The sequence below is a fragment of the Galeopterus variegatus genome, unplaced genomic scaffold (genome assembly GCF_000696425.1).
Source record: "Galeopterus variegatus unplaced genomic scaffold, G_variegatus-3.0.2 Scaffold577, whole genome shotgun sequence".
NCBI classification, from domain to species: domain Eukaryota; kingdom Metazoa; phylum Chordata; class Mammalia; order Dermoptera; family Cynocephalidae; genus Galeopterus; species Galeopterus variegatus.
The window spans coordinates 298,886-323,112 of NW_007726688.1; the positions used below are offsets into that span (position 1 = coordinate 298,886).

At 32.5% G+C, this 24,227-nt stretch overlaps 1 protein-coding gene across 11 annotated transcripts in view; it reads right to left on the reverse strand.

Annotated features, from left to right (window-relative positions):
• The window catches only part of KIF21A (kinesin family member 21A), a 141,369-nt gene that overhangs the window by 40,371 nt on the left and 76,771 nt on the right, over nt 1-24,227 (reverse strand). For 6 of the 11 annotated variants that reach the window (XM_008570169.1, XM_008570168.1, XM_008570165.1 and 3 more), the window contains exons 8-17: nt 20,912-21,107; nt 20,335-20,524; nt 19,917-19,980; nt 14,914-15,117; nt 9,253-9,291; nt 4,599-4,689; nt 4,017-4,134; nt 3,410-3,598; nt 2,690-2,889; nt 1,491-1,598 (exon numbers count right to left, since the gene is read on the reverse strand). In XM_008570169.1, the coding sequence (XP_008568391.1) occupies nt 1,491-1,598; nt 2,690-2,889; nt 3,410-3,598; nt 4,017-4,134; nt 4,599-4,689; nt 9,253-9,291; nt 14,914-15,117; nt 19,917-19,980; nt 20,335-20,524; nt 20,912-21,107 (1,399 nt within the window). The remainder of the gene's footprint in view (nt 1-1,490; nt 1,599-2,689; nt 2,890-3,409; nt 3,599-4,016; nt 4,135-4,598; nt 4,690-9,252; nt 9,292-14,913; nt 15,118-19,916; nt 19,981-20,334; nt 20,525-20,911; nt 21,108-24,227) is intronic. The other 5 variants (XM_008570167.1, XM_008570171.1, XM_008570166.1 and 2 more) reach the window with 1 other exon arrangement.

Genomic DNA, 24,227 nt, shown 5'->3' on the forward strand with positions numbered 1-24,227 from the left:
GACTGTCAGGAGCTGGGAGGCAATAGAGTGATCGCTAATGGGTAGGGGGTTTCTTTTTGGAGTGAGAAAAATGTTCTTGAATTAGATAGCAGTGATTGTTGCACACAATATTGTGAATATACTAAAAACCTGAATTGTATACTTTGAAAGGGTGAATTTTATAGTATGTAAACTATATCTCACTGTCTTAAAAAATAGCAGGTAAAAAAAGAATAGGCAATATGTTTAGAAGATGATTCTCCTTGATTTCAATGGGAACATACTGTATAAAAAAAATCAAAATGCCCAGAAAATGCATGTGATTAATAACACCAATTGTCAAAATATGTTGATATATTGGAGAAAAAAAAGAAAGAAATATAGCCACATGGGAATTATGTGGCCAAAACATCTATTTTCTACCATGTTATTCTCTCCTCTCTAACTCCTTAAGTGTTCTCTTTACCTCCCAAAATAGATTTCCATTTTCTAAAATATGCTGTGTGTTCATATTTTCTCCAGGAAGGATTTAGAAAAAGTTGAGCAAGTAAAAAGGAATAATGCATGAAACCTAACTAATAATGGGGTGGGGGCGGAAGGAGTTGATGGCCTCTTATTTAAAAAAAAAAAAATCATAAACATAATTTCTCATTTTAAAGAGATAACCATATTGCCAAAAATGTGGAAAGAAGAAGAAGAAAAAATCAGTCATAATCAGTAACCCTAACACAATACAGTTAGCATTTGGTATGTATCCTTTATTTTTTTCCCTCGTGGTAATCAAGCATATGTATATTAAATGCTGCTTTACTTTACACCTAATGTTAAATTGTATTCATTTTTCATATAACTATATAGATTCTAAATCCTAATTTTTAATGGATTAATAACAACCCATTAAATGGAATGGACCATAATTTATTTAACCATTCCTCCTACTGTCAAGTATCTTGGTTATTTTTACTTTTTTCGCAATTACAAATAACCTTAAAGTGAAGATTTTAACACACAGAAATTTTTCTTATTCTAGATTATTTTCTTAGTTTGAATTCGTGGAAGTAGAACTCTTAAATCAAAGAAGGTGAAAATTTTTATAGTCCTTAAATAAGCCTATTCTAGTGAGGACTTATTATTATTCCAGGAACATTTTTAAGAATCTCTAGTAAGGAAACTATCTTCAGAACCATCCTGAAACTGCTATCTTATATAATACTGCAACTACTTCCTTTGTCTCCCTAGAGATAACCAGTCACTCTTTGCCATTTACTTCTACCTCATCATCTAGGAAATAAGCATCAACTAAATTTACAGTATTAGTGTTTTCATAAACTTTTATACTGAATGACTATAATTCACATACTATAATAAATGTCCTCTTATAAAATGAATGCTTACTTATTGCCCTTAATCTACATTTCATAGTTATAGTTATCAGAAATGTTTCCTCCACTTATTAAACATTCTTGTTCAATGTACAACATTCACGTAATAGAAGGTTAAAGTTAACTCACATCTCTTTTACGTTGATCCTTTTTCAATTGAGCAATCTCTCTGTTTCTTCTAGACTCTGTCAATCTGGCTTTCTCTTGTTCCTCTTTCATTTGCTTCATTAGGCGAACCTTAAGAATTAAGTACATACATTTACTGAAATTACTCAATCACAACATTCATTAAATAAATCGCATGTATGAAAGTTAAGTTCTTAGGAGTCTCAATACTTAACGTGAAAACATGTAGAGTTTTGCTGCACATTTTAAATAGTCAATTCTTATTTCTGTAGGATTTCGACATTTCTATTTCTAATACATTTCTATCAAATTACTTAGTGCTCTATGCTTTTCATATTCAATGTTCAGTTGTTCTATAATTTGAATGAAATTTTCTTAATTTATTATCAATAGCTGTGTGACCTTGAGCATAGTACTTAACCTCTCCAGGTTTTGATTTTCTAATCTATACAATAAAAATAATATTTCCATAGCATTGAACTAGTATGAGAATTAAATGAGCTAACACCTGTACAGTGTTTATAAAAATGCCTGGAACATAGTAAGCACCTAATAATTTTTAGCTATTGTTATTATCAGCAACAACACAACATCATAATCTAACTACTTCCTAAATCCTTTCCAGGTTTGCTATTTTAAGGAAACTACATTGATTTTCATGCCATATGTTAAGAATAAATAATCCAACAACAAAAGCAAATAACAGATCAGGATTTATATACTCTGGTCAGAGGGAAAAAATTTGTACTCTTCTATGCATGGGAATGATAAACACCGAAGTCAAGGTGATTTTACTTCTTGGGGAATAGGGAAATGAAAAACATAGGAGGCTTAATATGTACCTATAATGTTTAATATCTTAAACTAAGTAGAGAATATAGTGTTTATTATGTTATTATTTATGCTTTTCTTGCATGTTTAAAATATTTTTTTACTTTTGTTAACCTGTCTAAGAGTTTTAAGAGGAAAAATACCCATCAAAGTCCAAGAAGCCCTGTGGACCACATGATTTTCAGCTACTCCGAAGAAAGGATTTGATGAGGGATGACTATCAGAAAAAACTTTTAACTGCCAAAGGGAAATGCATCATTTGTAACACTGGTTTACCTTTTATTGAATATGGAAAGAACCACTATAATTTTTTTGTCCCAAGTGACACAGCATCCTCAACATCAAACTTTAATGGAAAATGTAATCGATACCTTTGTTTTTTTCATTTCCATCACATCCTGCTGCAATTTCTTCAATTGCTTTTCATACTGAGACTGATTTTTAAGCAACCTTGCATGCTCTTTTTGAGCTGCCTGAAGTCTCTGCAGTTCCTTATTCATGGCTTGGAGTTTCTTTTCATATTCAGACCTAACTTTTTTTGCCTTTTCTTCTGAGTAAGATTCCACCGAGCCTAAGTGACCAAAGGATATTTGTATTTGTTTTTGCGAGATACTGATTTTTATTTCACAGATTTACAACTCATGACCTTAGAGAAGAGCTCTCTCCTAAACGCCCAAGCTTCAGGAGGCCAGGCTGTCTTTCAATCACTCTCTCTTTTATTGTGTACTCTTAACCTACTTAATGATTATTGAAGCTATTTTTTTAATTATTACAAAATGTCCTCAGCATGAATCAAGACTTTAAAACAATTATCCACAACTTTGGATAAAATAATGATATAGCCTAGATAGATATCAGTATGAAAAATAAATAACAATATTTAACATAATGAGACAAATTTATATTTAATGTAACCAGAATATTCTTATATGCCATGTATAATTTTTAAATCTAAGGCACAAATTTTGACTTGCAAAAAATAAACATTTAATGTGGCTTCTAACATGTTTTCTCTTCTAAAGGAAGGGAAGATAAAAACACATTTTGAGAATTTAGTTTGAACTTTCATTTGAATTAAATATAATTCTTACCTAAGTTTTGAAGCACCTGGTCTCTTTCAAGCTGAGTGTCCCGAATTTTATGTTGCAGCATCATTAGCTTCTCTTCATATTGTTTTTTCAGCGTCTGCAGTCTTTTCTGGCTGTTTTCTAGTTCATCAATCAGCTTTTGCTTAATTGCAATTTCACATGTAATGTTTGCTAAATCTGCTTGATAATCGGCTATTTATAAAACAAGAAAATAAAAATACTGAGAATAGGCCAAAATATCATAATTCTAGCTTTCAAGCAAGACGATAAAAAACCACCTTCAATATCCAGGTATTCACTTGGCAGCTATAAGGAAAATTTCCTAGATAAACCAAAAAATAAAAAGATGAGCAAAATAAAGTATGTTCACACTGATCAGGGACAACAGATACTGATCATGCTAAATAAGACTAGAAATCACACAATGACTAAATCCAATAAGGGAAGGAACTCTTCACTGCTTAGCACATGAGCCTTGGGGGCATATATAGGTTAGTAGTCATAAAAGTTGCTTTTATAAAGAATGAAACAGGGAATGTTAAGAGTTTTCTGTCATGGTTTAAAAAACTTCCCAAAATGAATTTTTGCCCTTGTACTAAAAAGTAAGTACCTTTTTCATCTGATTCAGAATCTGATTCATCAGAACTTTCACCCCCTTCAATGTCATCTTCTTCCTCCTCCTCCTCCTCTTCCTCATCCTCATGATCACTCACTTCTTGACTCTCTTCCTAAAATATGATTTGTGATCATTAATACCGCAATATTGGCAAAGCAAACTGATTACCTCACTAAGAGAGACTGCAGGAGTACAAAGTACAGAAGCACAAAAATTTCATTTTTTATCAATTCAAAAATCATTCTTAGATTTTAGGTTATTACATAATAATTATGTCTTAAAACAAAAAGTACTTCATCTCTTATAATATTCTATGCCCCCCAACACACACACACACGCACACACACACACACACAAAATGCTTTCACAATGTACAAGATTGAGAGTTGCCAATATTTTAGGGCTCACATTTATTAAAAAAAGAACTCCTCGAGGAAATAGTTCAAACTGGATGGTTTAATGGTTAATGGTTTTCATTAACCATTTCCCCTTTATGAACTTGTTAGTACAGTTATCAGCAAGCAACAATAACCTAATCCAGGGACTAAAATTTACAATTCACCCTTTCATACTTACCACTTCTAATTCATTGTTTTCTCTTTCTGAAACACCCTTTTCTTCTTTCTTCTCCTGGTCAGTGTCTGTATTATCCTCTTTACCAGCCACACTAAAAAAAAAGAACATAAGGGTATGGTGTTAAAATAGAAAAATTGCACACTTTTTTCTCATAGATTTTTAAAAGCCATCAATTACTTGTGAAAAAAAAAAAAAAAAGAGTTGGTCACTTGACTAAGCAAAGCTATACTCTCCTTGATGCTCCAGAAAATAATGGAAATCACCACTCGACCAATAATGTAATGATTTACATCACTGAAGAAAAGCTTGTTTCCTAGAAACACTGAGGAATAGATTATACCTGACACATGAAATCTGATGAGAGAGCTAAGAACTAGTCACAGTAACAGCCAATTAACTAGAATGTAAGACAATTTAAATTCAAAGGAAATAAAACATCTTTGTTTTCTCATCCGAGTATATAAAACTTTCCTCCTACAAATATGAAGATATAAAAACTGCATTTTTATTGATGTACTAATAAATTTAGGAGTAGATTGAAAGACCCAGAATAAGTCTGCTCACAATAAGTTTGTCTACACTGTCTATATCCATCACAGTATTCAGGTCTCCTTCCAGGAGTATCACAAGCTCTTTTTTCTTAGGCCATCCCTACAGCAGTCTGTTTCCCACTATGTTTTCAGAGAATGGGTCTTTACATACCAAAACTGTCTAAGTTCAGGCTGCCCTTTGATTAAATAGGAAATTCCAGGGTCTGCCATAAGATTCACCATATGATTGGAAGCCCTCCTCTTCACTTATCTATTACCTACAGCCATAACTACACACTGGTGTCAGGTAATGGTTATAGGCTAAACTAATTCTGCCCTGGTTGCACTGAGGAGAAGACAGAAGACTACAGTGAGAAAACTTTTTGCACACCCAAATCATTCTGATCCTTTTGGTTTTAGCAACAATGGTTAACTATGAACAAAAGTGTAACTTCTGTTACACTAGACTCATGCATTTAATCAAGCTAAATAATATCAAGAAAGTGAACTTTACATAAATCTATATGTGAAAGATTTCCTTTTGTGCTATAGCGATAATTTTAAATGATTAAGAATAAAAAGAATATTCTAATAAGGCAATATTCTCCAAATAAAATTCCTCTAGAAAGAACTTCAAAACTTTACAGGTTGAGTATCCCTTATCTGAAATGCTTGGGACCAGAAGTGTGTCAGATTTTGGATTTTTTCAGATTTTGGAATATTTGTATATACATAATGAGATATCTTGGAGATGGACCCAAGTTTAAACACAAAATTCATTTGTTTCATAGACACGTTTATATAAATAACCTGAAAGTACTTTTATACAGTATTTTGAATAATTTTGTGCATGAAAACACATGACCCATCACATGAGATCAGGTGTGGAATTTTCCACTTGTGGTATCATGTTGGCACTCAAGAAGTTTAGGATTTTGTAGTATTTCTGATTTCCAGATACAGATGCTCAACCTATTTCAGAGTAGCTTTATAACAACTATCATTTCTTTCAGATATTCTGCTATATTAAATATTTGCCTTAATATGTGGATTTATTTTTGGCTTCTGGGCTAAATATTTAATCTCATTTAGGCTCTGTTGTTACTGCTTAACTCTAATGTTTAATTCTAGGTTCATATCCTCACAGATGTTTTTGTACCAGAACAATATGAATATAAATCCTTTTCCCTTGCAAGCACTTGTCAGAGTTTGTAATTTACATTTATTTATGTGACTTTGTATTTAATTTCTGGCTTCCCCACTAGACTGTAAGCTTCACGAAGGCAGGGATCATGTCCGTTTGGCTAGGCATTATATCACCAGTACCCAAGGCCTGGCACATAAAAAATGTACAGCAAGTATTTGTTAAGTTAATCAATCCCTGTGACGATGCACCTCTGTTTGATCATGCCTATGTGTTACATGCACTAGTTATGTGTGAGTAGAACGGTACCATTTGAAAGATGCATACAAATGCATGGAATCATATGTCTGGAGTGAGAAGGATAAACTAGCAGGAGTACCAATAAAACAGTCTTAACTTGAGAGGAATCAAGTAAATTGTAACAAGGTTCCATGAGTGTTGTCAAATCATTTTGGTAGAGAAAAGTGAACTTGAATAAAACTAAGAACCATCTGGAAAGAACTTTTATGACAAACAAGAAATAATTTTATGTGATCTATTGAATGTCTCTCTTGTGTTGCTAATAATATACTGGGACTGCTGATTTTTCCACCATCAGGCAGTTCAAGCTGAAAATCTGAAAAGAAATCCCCCCTCATCCAATCTCTACATTAAAAGGCCAGCACCGCATAGTCAAACAGTGCTATACTTTAGGTTTAGCCCTAAGGTTTAGGGCTAGGAAAGGAGAATGTGTTAGGAAGACATCTCCCATCAGTTCTCCCTATTACCTCCCCTACACAGTCTCCCTTTCTCACCTGCGACTGTTGCAGCATACAGTTTTCGTTATTTGAACTTCAAGTTTCAACCCAAATTCCCTTTTACTCAGGTTTACTCAGCCAAGCAACCAGCTTATTCCAAACACTTGACTCAACAACACACCCTCCTGCTTCCTCCAAGTCACCAGTGTCCAACACAACAAACATTATCTTTCACGTATATATTAGGTTAACTCATATATTATAAGTTGTTCATGCCACTCTGATGTAGAAAAATCAGCAGTCATAACTTTATATTATTAATTTACCTTTATAAACCACTTTTAAGGGTTAAGCTTTTAAAATATAAGTTGGTACTTATAATTATCGTACCACAAATATTCAAGTTTTTCTTGATAAACTGAGGCAAATTGATATCTAAAATAACTACCTAAACAGCAATGGAAGATATTTAAATTTGAACTTTACATAGAATAGAATCTTAGGAGCTGGAAGGACCATTAGCAATTAACCTCTTCATTTGACAAACAAAAAGAAACTGTGGCCTGGGGAAGTTAATCCACTTGAGGGAATTAAAACCAGGTCTCCTGACTCCCAGGCCAATATTCTAGTATCTTTCAGTCAAAGTTCAGTTCCTGCTGGCTGGCTAGCTCAGTTGGTTAGAGCATGGTGTTATAACACCAAGAGCAATTGTTTGGATCCCCTTACCAGCCAGCCACCAAAAACAAAAAAAAGTTCAGTTCCCAGACCAGAAGCACCTGCACCATCAGGAACTGGTTAGATACACAGAATCTCAGGCTCCACCTCAGTCCTACTGAATCAGAATCTTTATGTTACCAAAATCTTCAGGAGATTTGTATGCACATTTATGGTTGAAAAGCACTGTCCTAGAACATCAAACTGTTCTGCTTTTTCTGTTTGTCCTTTAGCGATCACGCAAAGTTGAATGTAAACTTTATTCACTGAGTACAATTAAAAGACTTGAACATTTTAAGGTGGTAAAATGCTTCCACGCACAACTTTGATGATTCATCTTATTTTGACCTTTCAAAATAGAAGAAATTTCACAATTGTAATGCCTTAATTTAATTCCATTGAAAACATACTGTCCTAAATATATATTAATTAGGTGAGTCCTAGTGTGACCTACAGACAATTAGAATTATATTTTAATTATAGAATACTTTAAAGAAGTTATAGATATAGAATATAAGTATAGAAACTTTATAATACTATATAATATGGAATATAATTATGGAATGTAAATTATAAAATAATCAAAAGAAAACAAAAATTTTTAAGCTTTAAGATGCTTAAAGTAAAATATTCATTTAACTAACTACATAGTAAAACTTCTCAAGTTCCTATTTTAAGTAAGAGATGAATTTCTAAAGTGGTTCTTCTAAAATAGTTAAATATTATTTTGAAATTAGTTTATTTTCTTAATCATTTTGACTATATAATATAAAGACTTTAGAAAAATCTATCAAGGAAATTTCTGATAAGAAGTAAAATATAACTTGATCCATGTTTAAATAATTATAATTCCAAATCAGTAAAATGAAAATTTTTATTATCTAGAATTCAGAAATATGCTTCAAAATTTTGCTCAAGTTTCAAATGGAAAAAAAGAAACTATCCTGATTATGAGACCCACTACAAATACATTTTAAAAGCAAAAATTGTTTTTCTATTTTAATCTTGATACTAAATCTTATCTGTAGTAAAGCCACAGTTTCCTTTTGCTTTGTTGCCATTTTAACATTGTTTTCCAATAGAAATTACACTAAATAAATAAGAGAGGAAAGAGAGGCCCACCATGATTTAGTATGTGCTGCAACAAAATGTCAATTCCCACTTACACATTTCTGAAAGATAAAGACTCACTGATTTTTTTATAAATCAAATAGTGGGATTTAGAGGGTCATTTTTACACTACAAAAGGTAAGTCATTCATCACAATTATGGTAGTTTATTTTGAAATCACATAAAATTGCCTGAATTTTAATTCAAGTAACCAGTGAAGCCTTTACTCTTCAAAAGTACTTTTTAAAAAAAATTTGTTTTGGTGTTTTTTTGTTTTTGTAAAATCATCATTACTTTTAGGAGCACCCAGCTTATCTAGTCTGAAACAATCTATAATTCTATAACACATTTCCTTGTGAATGGCAACTAAGTATTTAAATGACATTTTTATAAAAAAAAAACCTGGGAAATATTCCAACCTTCTTTCTTCTCGATTGCTTTCCTCAAGTTTCTGTAGCCTTCAAAATCACGAGGCACAGTATTGGAAGGCCAAGCCAATGAAAGACAAACCAGACAGTAAAAAGCGAAAGTGATAAGAAGGTAAAAATGACACATGAGCTTGAAGACTTTAAAATAAATTTTAAAAGATATCATCAAAGGACAATACACAGTAAAAAGGCAATACATTTTGTATGAATAAAAAGTTAAGTGAAAATCAAGCAGCATTATATCTAAGAGTATACAGACTATCAGTTTAAATTATTCAGCAGTAAAATGCATAGTTTCAATTTATGTAAGTTGATAAGTAGTAGGAGTGATTGGATGCCATTGCATTTTTTTAGTCTGAAGTGAATTAATTTTCTGATTAAAAAACAAAAAAGCCGACTTTCAATGACATTCTCTTCTTTTTAAATATTTACAGAAGACCTTTCCATGGCATCATTAAAAGAAGTTCATAAAGTAATGCCTTTATACCATAATATGAAAATACCACTAATACTACACACTATGATACTACTTTTGAAAATTTATTTTCTGTTTTAATTACTACATGCAAACATCACTAAATCTAAAGAAATAAATAAATCTTATTTCAATATTATACACGAAATGGTATTATAGGCAAATGATATGATTGTTATGATATCAGTAAAAAAACCCTGTAATTTTATTAATTGAAAATAAAATCTCATAATATTGGGATTAAAGGTTTATTGTGCTAATTATTATAAACTAAATACCAAAAGGGCATATCTAAGGCAAAGGTGGCAAAAAAAAAGGGGGGGGGGGAAGAGAGGGGACTTAGTACTTTCCATTAGTAAAATTGTTCTTTAATCAGAAAAGTATAAGAAAAACTATAAATATGTAGTTAAACACTTTTAAATATAATTTAAAGAACATTAAGTACACAAACTTGAGATCTTTACCAAATGGAATGTACTGTATGCCAACATTTGTCATACAGACAAAAAGATAGATGTGCTAGGCTCTGATTAAGCTTACAGCAATCTTGATATTGCACACTTCTGCTCACAATCCCAAAAATATTTTTGAGTCATCAATATTTTAAAATGAAGAGATTGAGTCTGATGTATGAATTATTTCATCAAGCCAGTTATTCTCATTTTTATTTTATAATGTGTGCTCACATGCAATTTTTTTTGTTGGTCTGTGATTGTTCTTCAGTCAACTCATACACTGCTATTACGAGACAAGACTAGCAATCTTTCGAGAAAAACGTCTACAGAGTGATATTCACCAGCGATCACATGGTCCGATATAGTAATTTAAAAAGGGAAAGTAAAGCTACTGTCTAAGAAATCTATGTTTCTAGAGTTTCAACCCAACACCACTAAATACAAATACAGTGCAGTCTGATGTATGAGTGAAGATTTTTATATTGCACGTCATTTAAAGCTAGATATCCAAAAATATTGGATATTTAATGGTAAGTTTTCTTTATGCATATACACACAAAAAAATTTACATCTAATCTAGGCTTATACTTTTGATAATAAGCTATAATGACTACTTGGTAAAAAGCCCAAATTTTCTATTTTCAATATAAAGAATTTTTGTTTACCTTATGCAAGAGAGCTATATTAAAATGTACGGCTGAAATGAGCTAATAAGTAGATAAACTTTAGATGCCTCCCCAATTGCCTCTTTAAAACACTTTGCAATCAATAGTTCAAAAAGACAGTGGAGGCACAGAGAAACAAATAATAATCTGACACCTCTCCATAATTTAAAGGAGTTCAGTTTTTATTTCATTTAGCTCCCTTACAATGCCTCTTCTATAATAACCTGGTTAATAGGATATCCATTATCCTTGAGTCTCCCTTATTTTCTTACTATCTATATCTTTGGGTTATTTTACAGCTCAGGGGGAAATAAGCCAAAAAAGGTAGAGGAGCAAATCTTAAAACCCTACATATTAGCCATTGCTTATAGTTCTTCTAAAGAGTTTGATGCAGAAGAGAGTGACACTTTCATGTAAAGTAAGATTTGAGGCATGCTCCTTAAACACAAATGCAGCCTCTGGACATAAAAACGATCCAGTTGCCACTCTTCCTACCAACTCTTACATTGTCAGAGGCTCTGTAGCCACTACAACCAAAATCAACACCACAGAATAAAGTAAATTTAAAAACATGAGGCTTCTAAAGAATTTGTAAATTCAGTGGGAAGGAAAGAGAGCATCTATGAGAGCCAGGACAGCTTAGGAGAGCTGAACCCAAAGGTCAAGCCCTAGACAGGTTTCAGAAACTCCCAGCCAAAAGACAGTAAAAAAATCTTTCGTACTCTGCTGATTTTTTTCTTCATTAGGTTATGATGTCTGAAATTTTGCTGTTTGAATTAATGTATCATCTTTCAAAACTACAAACATCCCTAGAAAGAAAGCTTATTGATTATCAGTCATTTCCACTGGTATGAATTCTTTTAGTCAGATGGCTTTGCTCCTGAGTTTGAATTTAAGAGGACGAGAGAAGTAGATAATTTTGAAATTGGGAGCACCTCAGAGTAGGGCAGAATTACATGAGAACTGGATAGAATAAGGGAAAAACTGATCAAGGCAGCATGTGGACACACATAGAGGTAAGAAATGAATGGCTAAAGCAAAAATTCACATTTTTTTCCCCAAGAATTGGCCTACACCCATTAGAGGGGAAAAAAGTTCATTTTCCTCTCTTTTGCCTTTTCCTGGTCCCTTCTGAACTGTTCTTATCACACTTTAAAATGGGCAAAAATCATCTCATGTGAGTGAGCTGGGAAATCTGGACATGGTGTATCTACAACACTTACTACAGAAAGATTAATACCTGGTTCCAAACAATTAATTTTTAATTGAACCTACTGTATGTGTAAGGTTGAGGGTAAACCCGTATTTTGCAATGCCCCTCTGATAAATAAAATAGATAAATATGAGGCACATAATGCAACTGAACCAAAATCAATACATCCGAACAGTAACTATTATCTCCAAGGAGCTCCTGGGGAAGACTAAACACTAATTTTATTACAGCTGCTGAGATTCTGAACACTTCTGGAACTCTAGGTTTATTGTTTGTTTGTTTGTTTGTTTGTTTGTTTCAACCTATAGTAAATCCTTTGGCTAAAATGAGAGCTTACCTACATATTTAAAATAGGAATTTACATTACATACAGCTAAAAGTCATTGGGATTTAAGTGTGAACAAAATGCTTCATCAAATTGAGTAAAATCATATTGGTTTTCATTTTCTAGCCTAAAACAACATTTGATTACAGTGTGTAAGCCAAATTCCATTAAATTCTATAAACTTTTATAAGTAGTAATATAAATTCAAAAACTGGCTCTAAATGCTTTTACAGTTATATTGTGTCTATAGTACACAAGAAAAATTTTCTAGGTTCACAAATTACACAGGTGCCAGTACTTCAAGATACACTATATCATGTGTGTGAAAATGCTTTATAAAACTTTTTTTATAAAGCACACTATAGGAGTATTAATTTTTAGGAAGTATTAATTTGTTTTTCTTGTTTAAGTTGCCTTTCACTTCTTATCTGGCTTTTTCTTATTTCTCACAAATATTTTAACTTCAATTATATCACTTTTTGTTAAGAAATAACTTATTTTAAGTTTAAATCCAGTTTTTTGGTGCGTTCTTATTAGTATTAACATCTACTGCTCTTTTTATCATAATAATTATTACAACTACCATAATCACTGAGTTAGTCACAATTTTTCACTTTAAAATAACTGCTGTTTTATTTAAACTTTGTTCACCTTACAATAGATAGGAATTACATAATAAAGCAACAAGGACAAATCTTAATGGAAAAGTGTTTTTCCTTTAGTACTGCTTATCTGCCAAAAGTGCTTATTACTATGCATTATCACAAAAATAACCTGAATCAAAGGTGTTAATTTGCAGCATCTATCACCACTATAAAAATGTCAAAAACAGCCTAAATTTCTATTGGGATCCCTATTTATTTTTCATTATTCATACTCAACAGGTGATTAGGGCAGTATCGCTAAATTTACCTCAAAAGGAAAGAGCTGAATCAGCTTATGACCTTGAAAAATAACTCTTGCTTTTACATACTTATTATTCATGAACACAAACCATCTTGACTTTTAATAACAAGTCATACCGTTTGACATCTTGACCAACTACAGAATTGGATTTTACAAGTAAATGATAAGTCATGTGCAAAAGTTTCATGTTCATTCAAGCAGTATGTTGGGTAACACTAGTTTTGATAATCCTATGATCATTATTTCAGTTTTAATTGCACTCCAGAAGGGGAGAGCTAATCATTATACAGTTCTTAATTCTGCCATAATCAGTCATCCATGAAAAACACCTACTAAGACATTAATATCTCAAGAAGGCAATTTCAGTTGCAATGCCTCCTAATCATTAATGTCTAACTCCTTGTTTTAATTATTTTAATCATTCTTTTTTAATTCAAGGACACAAGCAGAGTTCATTTAAAGAATTTAGACTTCCAATAAGTTTGATTAACTGTCTGCTCAAGAAAGAAATGCCTGGCTGCCTTAATAAATTTCTAACTAAACTGAGCAAAGCCACACAGGTAGACTAAAAGTCAACAGTAATTCTACAAAGCGCTCCCCGTGTAACAAACCATGTGGCAAATAAGATGGCTTTACCTCCTTTTGAATATCTAGCCAAAAATGGTTAATTTAATTTGACAGGTATGTTCAAAATATATTTTCAGGAAGTAATTTGACTGCACCATAGAATTAATGTGAAAATACATAAAGAATTTATGAGTATTTAACCACTCACACATCACAAGTGCTCAAATTATCATTTTCTTCCTCTTGCACCCAGTTGATTTCATTATCAGGATGCAAGGAAAAAGAAAGCCTAGAACTGTGGTGAAAAGCTGAGTAAGTCCTTGTTGGAAGATTCAGAAAGCCTGAAATTGCATGAATAACTTTCACATAATCAAATTAGAAGCCCTGCAGAAAATAATTATACAAAATGACATTAAATGACATTCTGATGGATTAGTTTAGCCTTTAGTTAAACTAATTTAGACAGAAATTAGAATATCCAAGAGACTACTTAATTTCATTAGAAGATGGAGGGAAAAATGAAAACACTGAGTTGGAATGGTATAGCAAGCTTTGCAAAAAAGCAAGATGAATGGAATGCAACAGCAGCTATTTGAAGAAATAACAAAATAATTTCTAATAGTAATTTTACCTTGTCATCATCTAAATAAAATGCAATACCGTACTGTTATAATTAAACTTACTTTTCTTCCATGTAAGTAGAAATAAACCATTAAAAAGTGTATTGTTGGGCCGGCCCGTGGCTCACTCAGTAGAGTGCGGTGCTAATAACACCAAGGCCCCGGGTTCGGATCCCACATAGGGATGGCCGGTTCGCTCACTGGCTGAGCGTGGTGCTGACAACACCAAGTCAAGGGTTAAGATCCCCTTACCGGTCATCTTAAAAAAAAAAAAAAAAGTGTATTGTTGTAATTGCCAGCTAACTTAAATGATTTATTTCATTTATTAATATACTTATGAGACTATGTATACTCATTGTAATCCCAAATTAAAATACCCTGAAAAGAAAAATAGGGGTTCATAAAGCAGTGATTTTATAATACTACCTTTTTTTCTTCTTCTTTTCTTTTCTTTTCAGCTTCTCTAAATCTTTCTTAGCTAGATCTATAATTTCAATGGTTTCTTTGTCTGAGGATAGTATAGTAGGAGAAAAAGCTGATGATCCACTGAAATACGGTGATCTTGCTGTGGCTCTTGTCAAGTTTTTTCGAAGATTCTCATTCACTGCTTCACTTTCTAATAATTTTGCCCTAGTAAATAAAAATATATTTAAATAGGGAACATTTTTATTGTGATAAAAAATAAATAACATAAAATTTACCACCCTAACCATTTCTAAGTGAATAGTTCTGCAGCACCAAGCACATTTACATTGCTGTGCAACCATCACCACCATCCATCTCCAAAACTTTTTCCTCTTCCTATACAGAAACTGTACCCATTAAACACTAACTCCCCCTCATCCCTTCTACCCAAGCCCCTGGCAACCACCATTCTACTTTCTGTCTCTATGAATTTGACTGTTATGGGAATAAATAGGAAACATTTTTAATTAGTTGCTTTGCATGCTAAAAAGTTTTCCAAAATGTATTTCAACACTGCTACAAGATATAGTTTTTTTAAAAATAAATGTGCTCACAAACATTAATGTTTAGGACATTTTTTTAAATTCCCTGATTGAATAATTATAAGTTTGAAATCACACTCTTAGTACTCAAAAGAATTCTATATCTTCAGATGCCAGTGGTAATTAGATTACTTGAATTCCTGCCAGTGGGTACCAATTGTCCTTGCTTTGTAAACCCACTGTTCAAACTTAAAATATACAGGCAGCATGGTCCCTTCCTTTCAGTTCATCATTCATCACACAATAATAGCATTTATACAACTTTTCAAGAAACTGTCAGATTTGCCCCCTAACTGGTTGAAGACATCTGGCTCCTGAATATGGCGTGGGAAAAGATGATATCTCCAAGGAAACCTGAGTTTGATAATTGAAAACATTCTTTTGTTTGCTCAAGCAGTCCTAATAATGACCAGAGAATAATGTACACACTGTTAGTAACATGTGCAAACACAGAATGATGAGATCGTTAAAAAGCCTGAACTTTTGAGACTAAAAGTGATTCAGAGAGTCCTCTAGGCTAGTCCTTTTACTTCCATTTGATTTTAAACCATCAAGAACAAAATTACCTGCTTCTACATAATAGATTTCCAAGGTTAATTTGGCACAAGAGAGATTGAGACAGGACTATAAGAAACCACTACCTATCTCTGTCTTAACACTTTTGCCATATGTTCAAATGTTTCAAAGGAAAATGCTACATTATTTGCAACCACTAAGCTCTGGAAAGCAGAGTAAGCTCAGTGATTTTTCATGGTCCACCAGAATTATTCATGATCCTCTTGAAACCAGCTATATAGAGAGTGTGCATACATCAGTGAATATATGTTGCAGGTCAATGTCTTACACATTCTTTAATAAAATTGTTTTATCTGGTGTCATATGTGAGCAGAACAACAATTACAGTGTTTTACATGGTTAGATAGCAACATATGAACTAAGTTAATTAAATGACTTTAAAATTGTTTTTAAAGAAAATTCTGAATTCTTGCTATCTGATTTCTGAAAATCTGCTGTCATTTTCTTTTAATCAATAAGGCAACACAGGTAAAAAAAAAAAAATCTCAGCTTAACTATAAAAAGTCAGAGCCCGTGATTAAAGCCTGGGTACATAATAAAGAATGCTAAGAATGAATGCAAATATAATAAATCAGCCAACAATAAGGACCCGCATTTTAATTGGTTCCTTTATTATATAATAATATAATTTATAATATAATAATAAATGGCAACTTGAGTTTTTTACCTTATTTTAAAAGCTTACATTTGGTAGGGGCATATTCAATGCTTTTTCAATCCTGTTGCTAATAAAGGCTAAAACCTTTAGGGCCTCCTTCCATAAATCCCATGCCACATTAGCAAAAGCTGTTTTTTGTATGGGCTATAGAGAGAACAGCTCTCTCTTTCTCTTTCTCTTTCTCTTTCCTTCTCTCTCTTCCCATTCACCCACCCACCTATCAACCCACTTGCTGCTGCCTGCATTTCTTTTAATAGGAGACTCAGTAGTGAGGCATGAGGAGAAATGCACAGACTTCTTGAGAAGGAGCAGATTGACGACTTGCATCTCAGCTGTCACTTTCTGGATCTTGGGCCATCAGTCTCTAAAAGCCCCCATTGTTCCCTCTGTTAGATGGAGATTCTTGTCTAGGGTTGTTAGGGGAAGTGATGATATATTGAACTTAATATTCACCTCACTGATATTGTTTTTTATAATAATAAAAATATTAAATAATTAAATAATTTAAAATATTAAATAAAAATTTTAAATAATTATTCTTATCAAAAAGTTGGAAACAATACAATTATCTAATATTAGAGGATTAAATAAATCAGTTACAACCATAAGATAATACTATATGGAGCCACACAAAAATCATTTTAGAATATTATTCAATAACATTGAAAAATACTCATAATCTATTACCATATTTCCAAAAATAGATAGTGAAGCAACATATACACTGTGATGTCAATTTTGTTGAAGTATGCATTGAAAAAATATTGAAAAGGTATGCCAACATGTTAAGATCAATTCTTGGAATGGAGGAAATATGGGTGATTTTAAGTTTCTCTTTTTATACTTTCTTATATTTTAAATAAGGATTAAAAAATTAAATAGTGATTAGTATTATTTCACAAATAATGTGACATGTAAATTTATTAAAAGGTAATATAATTAGATGATAAAACAAAATAGAAATATTACCAAGAGGCAATATATCAATATAAATTTGCATTAAGTTTAAAAAACTGTGAATAAATATCTTCCTGAGACTAAGTTTTAATAGAAATATGAATTAGAAAAGTATTTAGCAGACAACCAAAAACTCGGCCCTAAATAACAACACTTTAGACCTTTACAGTACCTTTCAATTGAAGAACTTACACATCCTGTTCTCTGATTTGAGCCCCATAATAACTATAAGACTAGCAGGTATTATCTCGTTCTTACGGATAAACAAGCTAAAGCTCAGAGATGTTAGGTAACTTGCCTAAGGTCACATACCTTATTAATAAATAGAAGCTTAAATTTCAATCCAGGTAATCCAATTTGAATTCAAAGTTAATTTATGCTTATCCTATATGTAAATTATTTTTATATTGTAAATTATAGTCCTGGGATTTTAGAAGACTACTCCCCAGGGGTGTGACACACCTAATTAAAGAGCCATCAAAGAAAAGTTGAGAACCTGGAACAACCTATTAACCTCCACCAGGAAAAGATTTGATCCATGATTGAATTCAGGGTTTATGAGTCATCTCTGTTCTCTAATGGCTTAAGGAATGTTTTTGACTCAAGACTTTGAAGAAGGAAGGTATTAGATGCTGCTTTTAACCAACAGAAGGAGTGGAAATGATTCAGGAAGAGTTGTAGGAAATAAGGACACTAGACAAGCCATTTGTCTAATAGTGAGATCAAGACTAGGGGCAGCCTTAGAATAAAAGGGTAGAGGAGAGGAAACAGAGCACAAGAACCAGAACATGCAATCAGCCTTAACAATTGAAAAGAGATAAAGAAAAGCAGGCTAGAAACAAGAGGAGGATCATCAGGAATAAAAAAACAGAGATATCAGTTGTGTGTCAAGGAATAGTAAAAATGGGGTTGACGAAGTGAGAAAAGATTGGTCAGAGAACAAATTTTTTGGCAGTAGGCAAGGCAGAAACTCCAAAAGGCTAGCTGCTGAGCAGAACCAGGCCACAACACCCTAAAGGCCTCTGCCAAAACACTAAGGTATGAAAAATTTTATATATATGCATAAATATATATATACTCTTATACATACATATTTATACAGAATAAATATATATGGCATATATATATATATATATATACAGAATAACAACTGTATTTATTTGAGTAATTTTATCTATTGCCACATCAAGATGTTTTCTCATTTGTTTTTGCTTTTTGAAACATTTAAGCAATCCAGTGTACCTTGTGGAGCCAGAACAGTGGAGACAGTACTTGCCACAGTTTGAGAATCTCTAGAACAGCTCAGAGGAAGAGAAGGAAAAAGAGAACACAAATACAAGATGGGTATTAGGATAGCTGTGAAAAATGATCTCCTACTTGGTTATTTTCTGGAAATAGGTGGGAGGAATGAGATTTGAGTTACTTAGATGCTCCCCATGGAGGTAATCGCAGTTTTACTTCAAGAGAAAATAGCTCAGCCATCAGGGAAAACCATGGGACCTGAAAATATCATAGAAATTACTTTCTTTCCCATCCCTATTTTCCCAGTCTGGATTCAATAGTTTCCTCTCACCTTCCCACACCAAGCATGGGCATTCCTTCTACTAAATTCTGTCATTCCACTTACTACATATGACTATTGATGTGTGTTGTCCCACCTACACTGTGACCTCTTTATGTTATGCTTGCCCCAGCCCATGGTATGGTGTTGGCATATAGTGAACATTTATAGCATGCTGCATGAAATGTGAACAGATACACCAGAGAAAGGCAGGCAAATTGGTAGGGATACAATGCTTCAAACATATGGAAAGCTGAAGAAGTTAAAGGAAACAGGAGTAAGAGAAGATTGAAAAGATTGAAGATGACTTCTAGATATTGATCTATTCCCAAATGGTGGGGGAAGAGGAACAGGGAGGAAAGGCACCACAGATAACTTTGTCAACATCAATTATGCCTGTCCTGTATGTTGGGTTAGGTAAGCTCCCAAAAAAGGGTATAACAATAAGAGTAGGAGGACAATATGGGAAGATAACATGGGACGAGAAGTGAAGACAGTAGTTTGGAATGTGACATTATGGAAAAGGCACATACCTAGTCTTCTAAAGTTAACCTGACCAAAGGGCTGAAATATCTCCTTGAACAGCTGCTCAACAAAGCCCAACAAGTAAAAATATTACAACATTGCAAAACCCAAAACAAACACATGTGTATATGAACATGAACTATACCTGAGATCTTCAATTTCTTTGATATAACTGTGAATCATATTACTAATCTCTTCACTCCCTTCACCTGCAAGATAAAACATAAAATTTAAAATTTCCTTTAAATTAAGACTTCAGCAAAACAGGAGAAAAAACAAAGTTTGGAAACCAAGTGATAATTCTTTAAAACACAATTCTTATAGCCAATTTTCTACCCTTAATTATATAAGCAGACCATAATACAATGTGATACAAAGGGCACATTTTGTTTATGTAAGAATTATATTATTTTTAAGAAAGTAGATATTTAACATAAAATCACATATTGCATATATACAGATTGTCATTTCTACTTTGACTATTCTAAGTAATGAATGAATACAAAGAATGTTCCCTGCATTACGGAAGTTAATCTCTTACTCATCCCACCCTACACACATACCTGCTCTGGCAAGAACTTGGTTGGCTTGATCACTAACAAGCTGTGTGATTCTGGTCCTCAACACATCAACCGTCTCTTGCATGGCTTTAATTCTTACACGCAGGTTATTATTTTCAGTCTGTAGCATAGCATTCTCATGAAACATGTCATTGATGCTTTCTACACCCTCCTCATCAATTATTCTTTTACCCTAGAAAAGGAATATTTCCTTGTTGATTGAGGAATTTTAAATACACAAGAGTTTTGTTTAAAGATACTCTGGGACTACACAATTCTACTACCAAGAGCCCTTTTATCTCACCAGCCTCTAGGCAGAAGAGATCTTTTCCCCTCTACTGTAACCCTTCATGGTGCATTTGTCATTAAAGCAATTGACTGGGTAGGAAGACCTTTAAACAAGTGGTTCGTTAGGGTAGATGGAACATCATTAAAGACTACCCAAAAGGAAGGCTAGAGAATCCTACTTTCAAAAGAAGGCCACATGAGACTCCAGAGACAAAATTGTGCAAGTCGTCACAAAAAAGAATCACCAGCCTTAGACATATCACTAAATGCAAAGTCAAACCCATTAGCTTACTGTTTTGTACTCCATGAGTTCCATCTGAAGTCGTGTGATCTCACTACGGAGTGCATTGATTTGCTGACTAGCTCTGTCCTGATTGACCATCACCTTGTTCTTGATATTTCTAGCTCGATTGGCATATTTCAGGGTATTTAACGTTTCCATAAAATCTCGGTCTGAAGGGCTGACACATGCTATCATGATTGTTTGGCTGAAAGTTACAAACAATAATTAGATTTAGAGATAAAAGCAAACACAATACTGAAATCATAATTAAATTCTTGCCATTTAAATTCCTGCCATCTTCTCTTCAAGATACCAAAAGAATGACACTATGAACTTAAAAATAAAAGCAAATTTAAAATCCCCCATGCTTTAAGACTACCTTAAAGAAAAAGATTTTGTTTACTTAGGTAAAATTGGTGAAAATAAATTTATATTATCCTTCTTGACCAATAATATCTTGAGAAAGTACAAGTTCACACATTTATTTCTCACCTCTTTACAAAAAAATTTTTGAAGCATTGTATACAATAATTCTAAAATTAATCTAACAAATATGTTAAACAAAATCAAAAATCATTTTGTCATTATTGACTTATTTCAATATTTTAAAATTTTCTTCCATTTATTTAGTCACCTGCATTCTGACTTTTGATGTCAGCAAAGAATTTTACACAAAATCCAACGACACCCAAATGAGAACAGTATTTAGTATATCCTTATTGTTTATAATACAAAACATCATCGTGATTAAATGATCAAAGTTTCAGAGTTTCTAGCCAAATTATACAGGAAATGTGGGAAACATTATTTTAGAAATATGACTTTATGGTCATGATATATTGCTTTCCCAACCAAAGAACAGAGTAGTGAAATGCTTAGTATGCCCAGCTATTATGTCTGTCAATGAAACAGACATGAAGATTCTAATAGGGACTCATGAACTAAAAAATGTATATGAACTACAGTTAAGGAACTAATTTACCTGTCCTAGTAGGAAATCAATGCCTATCAATCCTACTCTATAGCCTCCTAAACAGTCTCCAGCTTCCACTCTTGTCTTCCTCCAATAATCTCAAAACAACACTCATAGTGACTCTTTTGAAAGAGGTTCTATTCTATACCTTCTTCCCTTTACCAATTCTTGCTCATCCTTGCTTGCCCTCATTCTTAACATTATTCAAGATTCAACCAAGGTTTCATCTAGTCTAAGAATCCAACCCTCAGTTTGGCTGTACCCTTTCTCTCTGCTTCCTCATACTCTGTACATATCTCCTTTTTATTCATTGTGTTATTAGTATTAGTATTAGTATTACATTGAAATTTTATAGACCCCCAACTCTTAGGCTCTACCCTTCCAGACAACAGTGTCATCAAGTTTTATTCTTGTACATCTAAACATATAACACACTATTTGGACCATAATTGGTGATTAAAAATTGTTTGTGGTGTGTGATGTGTATATAATATTTATTGGGGTCAGAAAGTTAAGATAATCGATGCCTTTTTAGCTCTCTCTTTTGATAAAGAAGACAAGGTAATCAAGTTAGAGTGAGGATTATGGATGCTGACTAGAGAACTAGCAAATATAAGTGTGGTTGTACCAGTTCAGTAGCAGTCTGCAAATTATTTACTACTGGTCCACAGTAAGTACACAAATTGACAATAAGCATTTTAGAAACTTTTACAACATTTAAACTTCCTGTAGTCAGTGAACACAACTCCTTAAATAGAGTATAGACTAGTTCAAATGTTTTCAAACTCACAGGGTGAGTTAGAAATGTGGCAAACTGAGCACATTCATGAGCAATATTAACCCACCATGAGCTGGAGGGTGGGACTTGCCCTTCACAAATATTTTCAGGAGCAGTAGGATCAACAGCTTAAAAAGATTGGTGAAAGTCAGAAATGAGAAGAGTTGGCTGAGGTTGACTATATAGAGAAAAGGTCTCAAGTTAAAGAAAACCCAAAAAATACAAATTTCAAGAATGATTCTATTTATGAAAAAATTACAGAAAACATTAAAACTGTCTATTTTTAAAGTTCACATAAAAAAACCACAACTCTGTTTTAGAGTAAACTATATCATTTAAATATATTATGTTACATATTATATATCTTAATATATTAAGATATACATCTGGAAGGAAATACATAACAATGCTAGCAGTAGTTAGTTATAGGTAACAGATATACAATTAATTTTTACTCATACTGTATATTTTTCTGTATTTTCAAGAACTTTTTTACCATAAACTAGTTATAATGTTATATTAAACATTATATATGTATAAAATCCAGCTTGGTTTGAAAAAGAAAAAAAAGTCACTAAATTATGCACATAAGCATATGAGGCTTCTTTTTAAAAATATCTTCTATCAAATTTTTCTTTTAAACTTAATTTGCATAAACTTCACAAAATGAAGGTATTTTACTCTCCGAGACTTATTATACTAAGTACACTGCTTTTAAACTAGAAGTTCAATCCTAAAAATTTGAACAGGAATTGAGGCACACTAGGATGGAATTAGAAGGTGTCATCACCTCTGAGAGGTTACCACCCATTAAGGAACTGGGTGAGGAACATCTGAGACTACTTAACTGTAGCCTGTCTAAAACTCAAGTGGAATTTAAGTCTCACAGAGAAAATATTTTAAACCACTTACAGGGCAATTCAAAAGTATTCAAAAGTATTGAAACTTGTAAGGGGAAGACATTTATCTTATCTGCTTTGTTGCATAGTTAAGAAATAAATATAGGAAAGTGCTTCAATTTAGAAAACTTGAAAAAAAATTACATTTGGCTTAAAAAACAAAATTTTCTGTTGCTATAATAAGAACCAGATTGACACTGAAGATCAGACTAAGAATATAGAACCAAAGAAATAACACAACAATGGATTCAATAAATTGTATCAATACATGGGATATGCTGGAAGAAAGAGTATTTAAGACTAGGCCAACATCACATAAAAGAAAGAAACATAAAAATCATACTGTTGAATTATATAAAACAAAACTTTATTTCTAAATCAAACTGATTTCAAACCTAAATAGACTTGACATTATCCAAAATTCTTTGAATAATAGTTGTTCAAAAAGAAAGTTTGCAAGTTTAATTACCAGATCACTGTACAGAATCTAACGATCTTTTCAGTAAACATATTTGTTAAACCATTGAAAACACTGTTAAATAGATTCTCTGTGGTTGTTTGTAACTTGTTGAATTGTGCTATGAGTGTATTTAAACACCAGAAGTATTTCCACTTGTAAAGCCAATATTTTGATGTTTATAGATGGGAATGCATTAACAAAAGGATGTGTTTAGC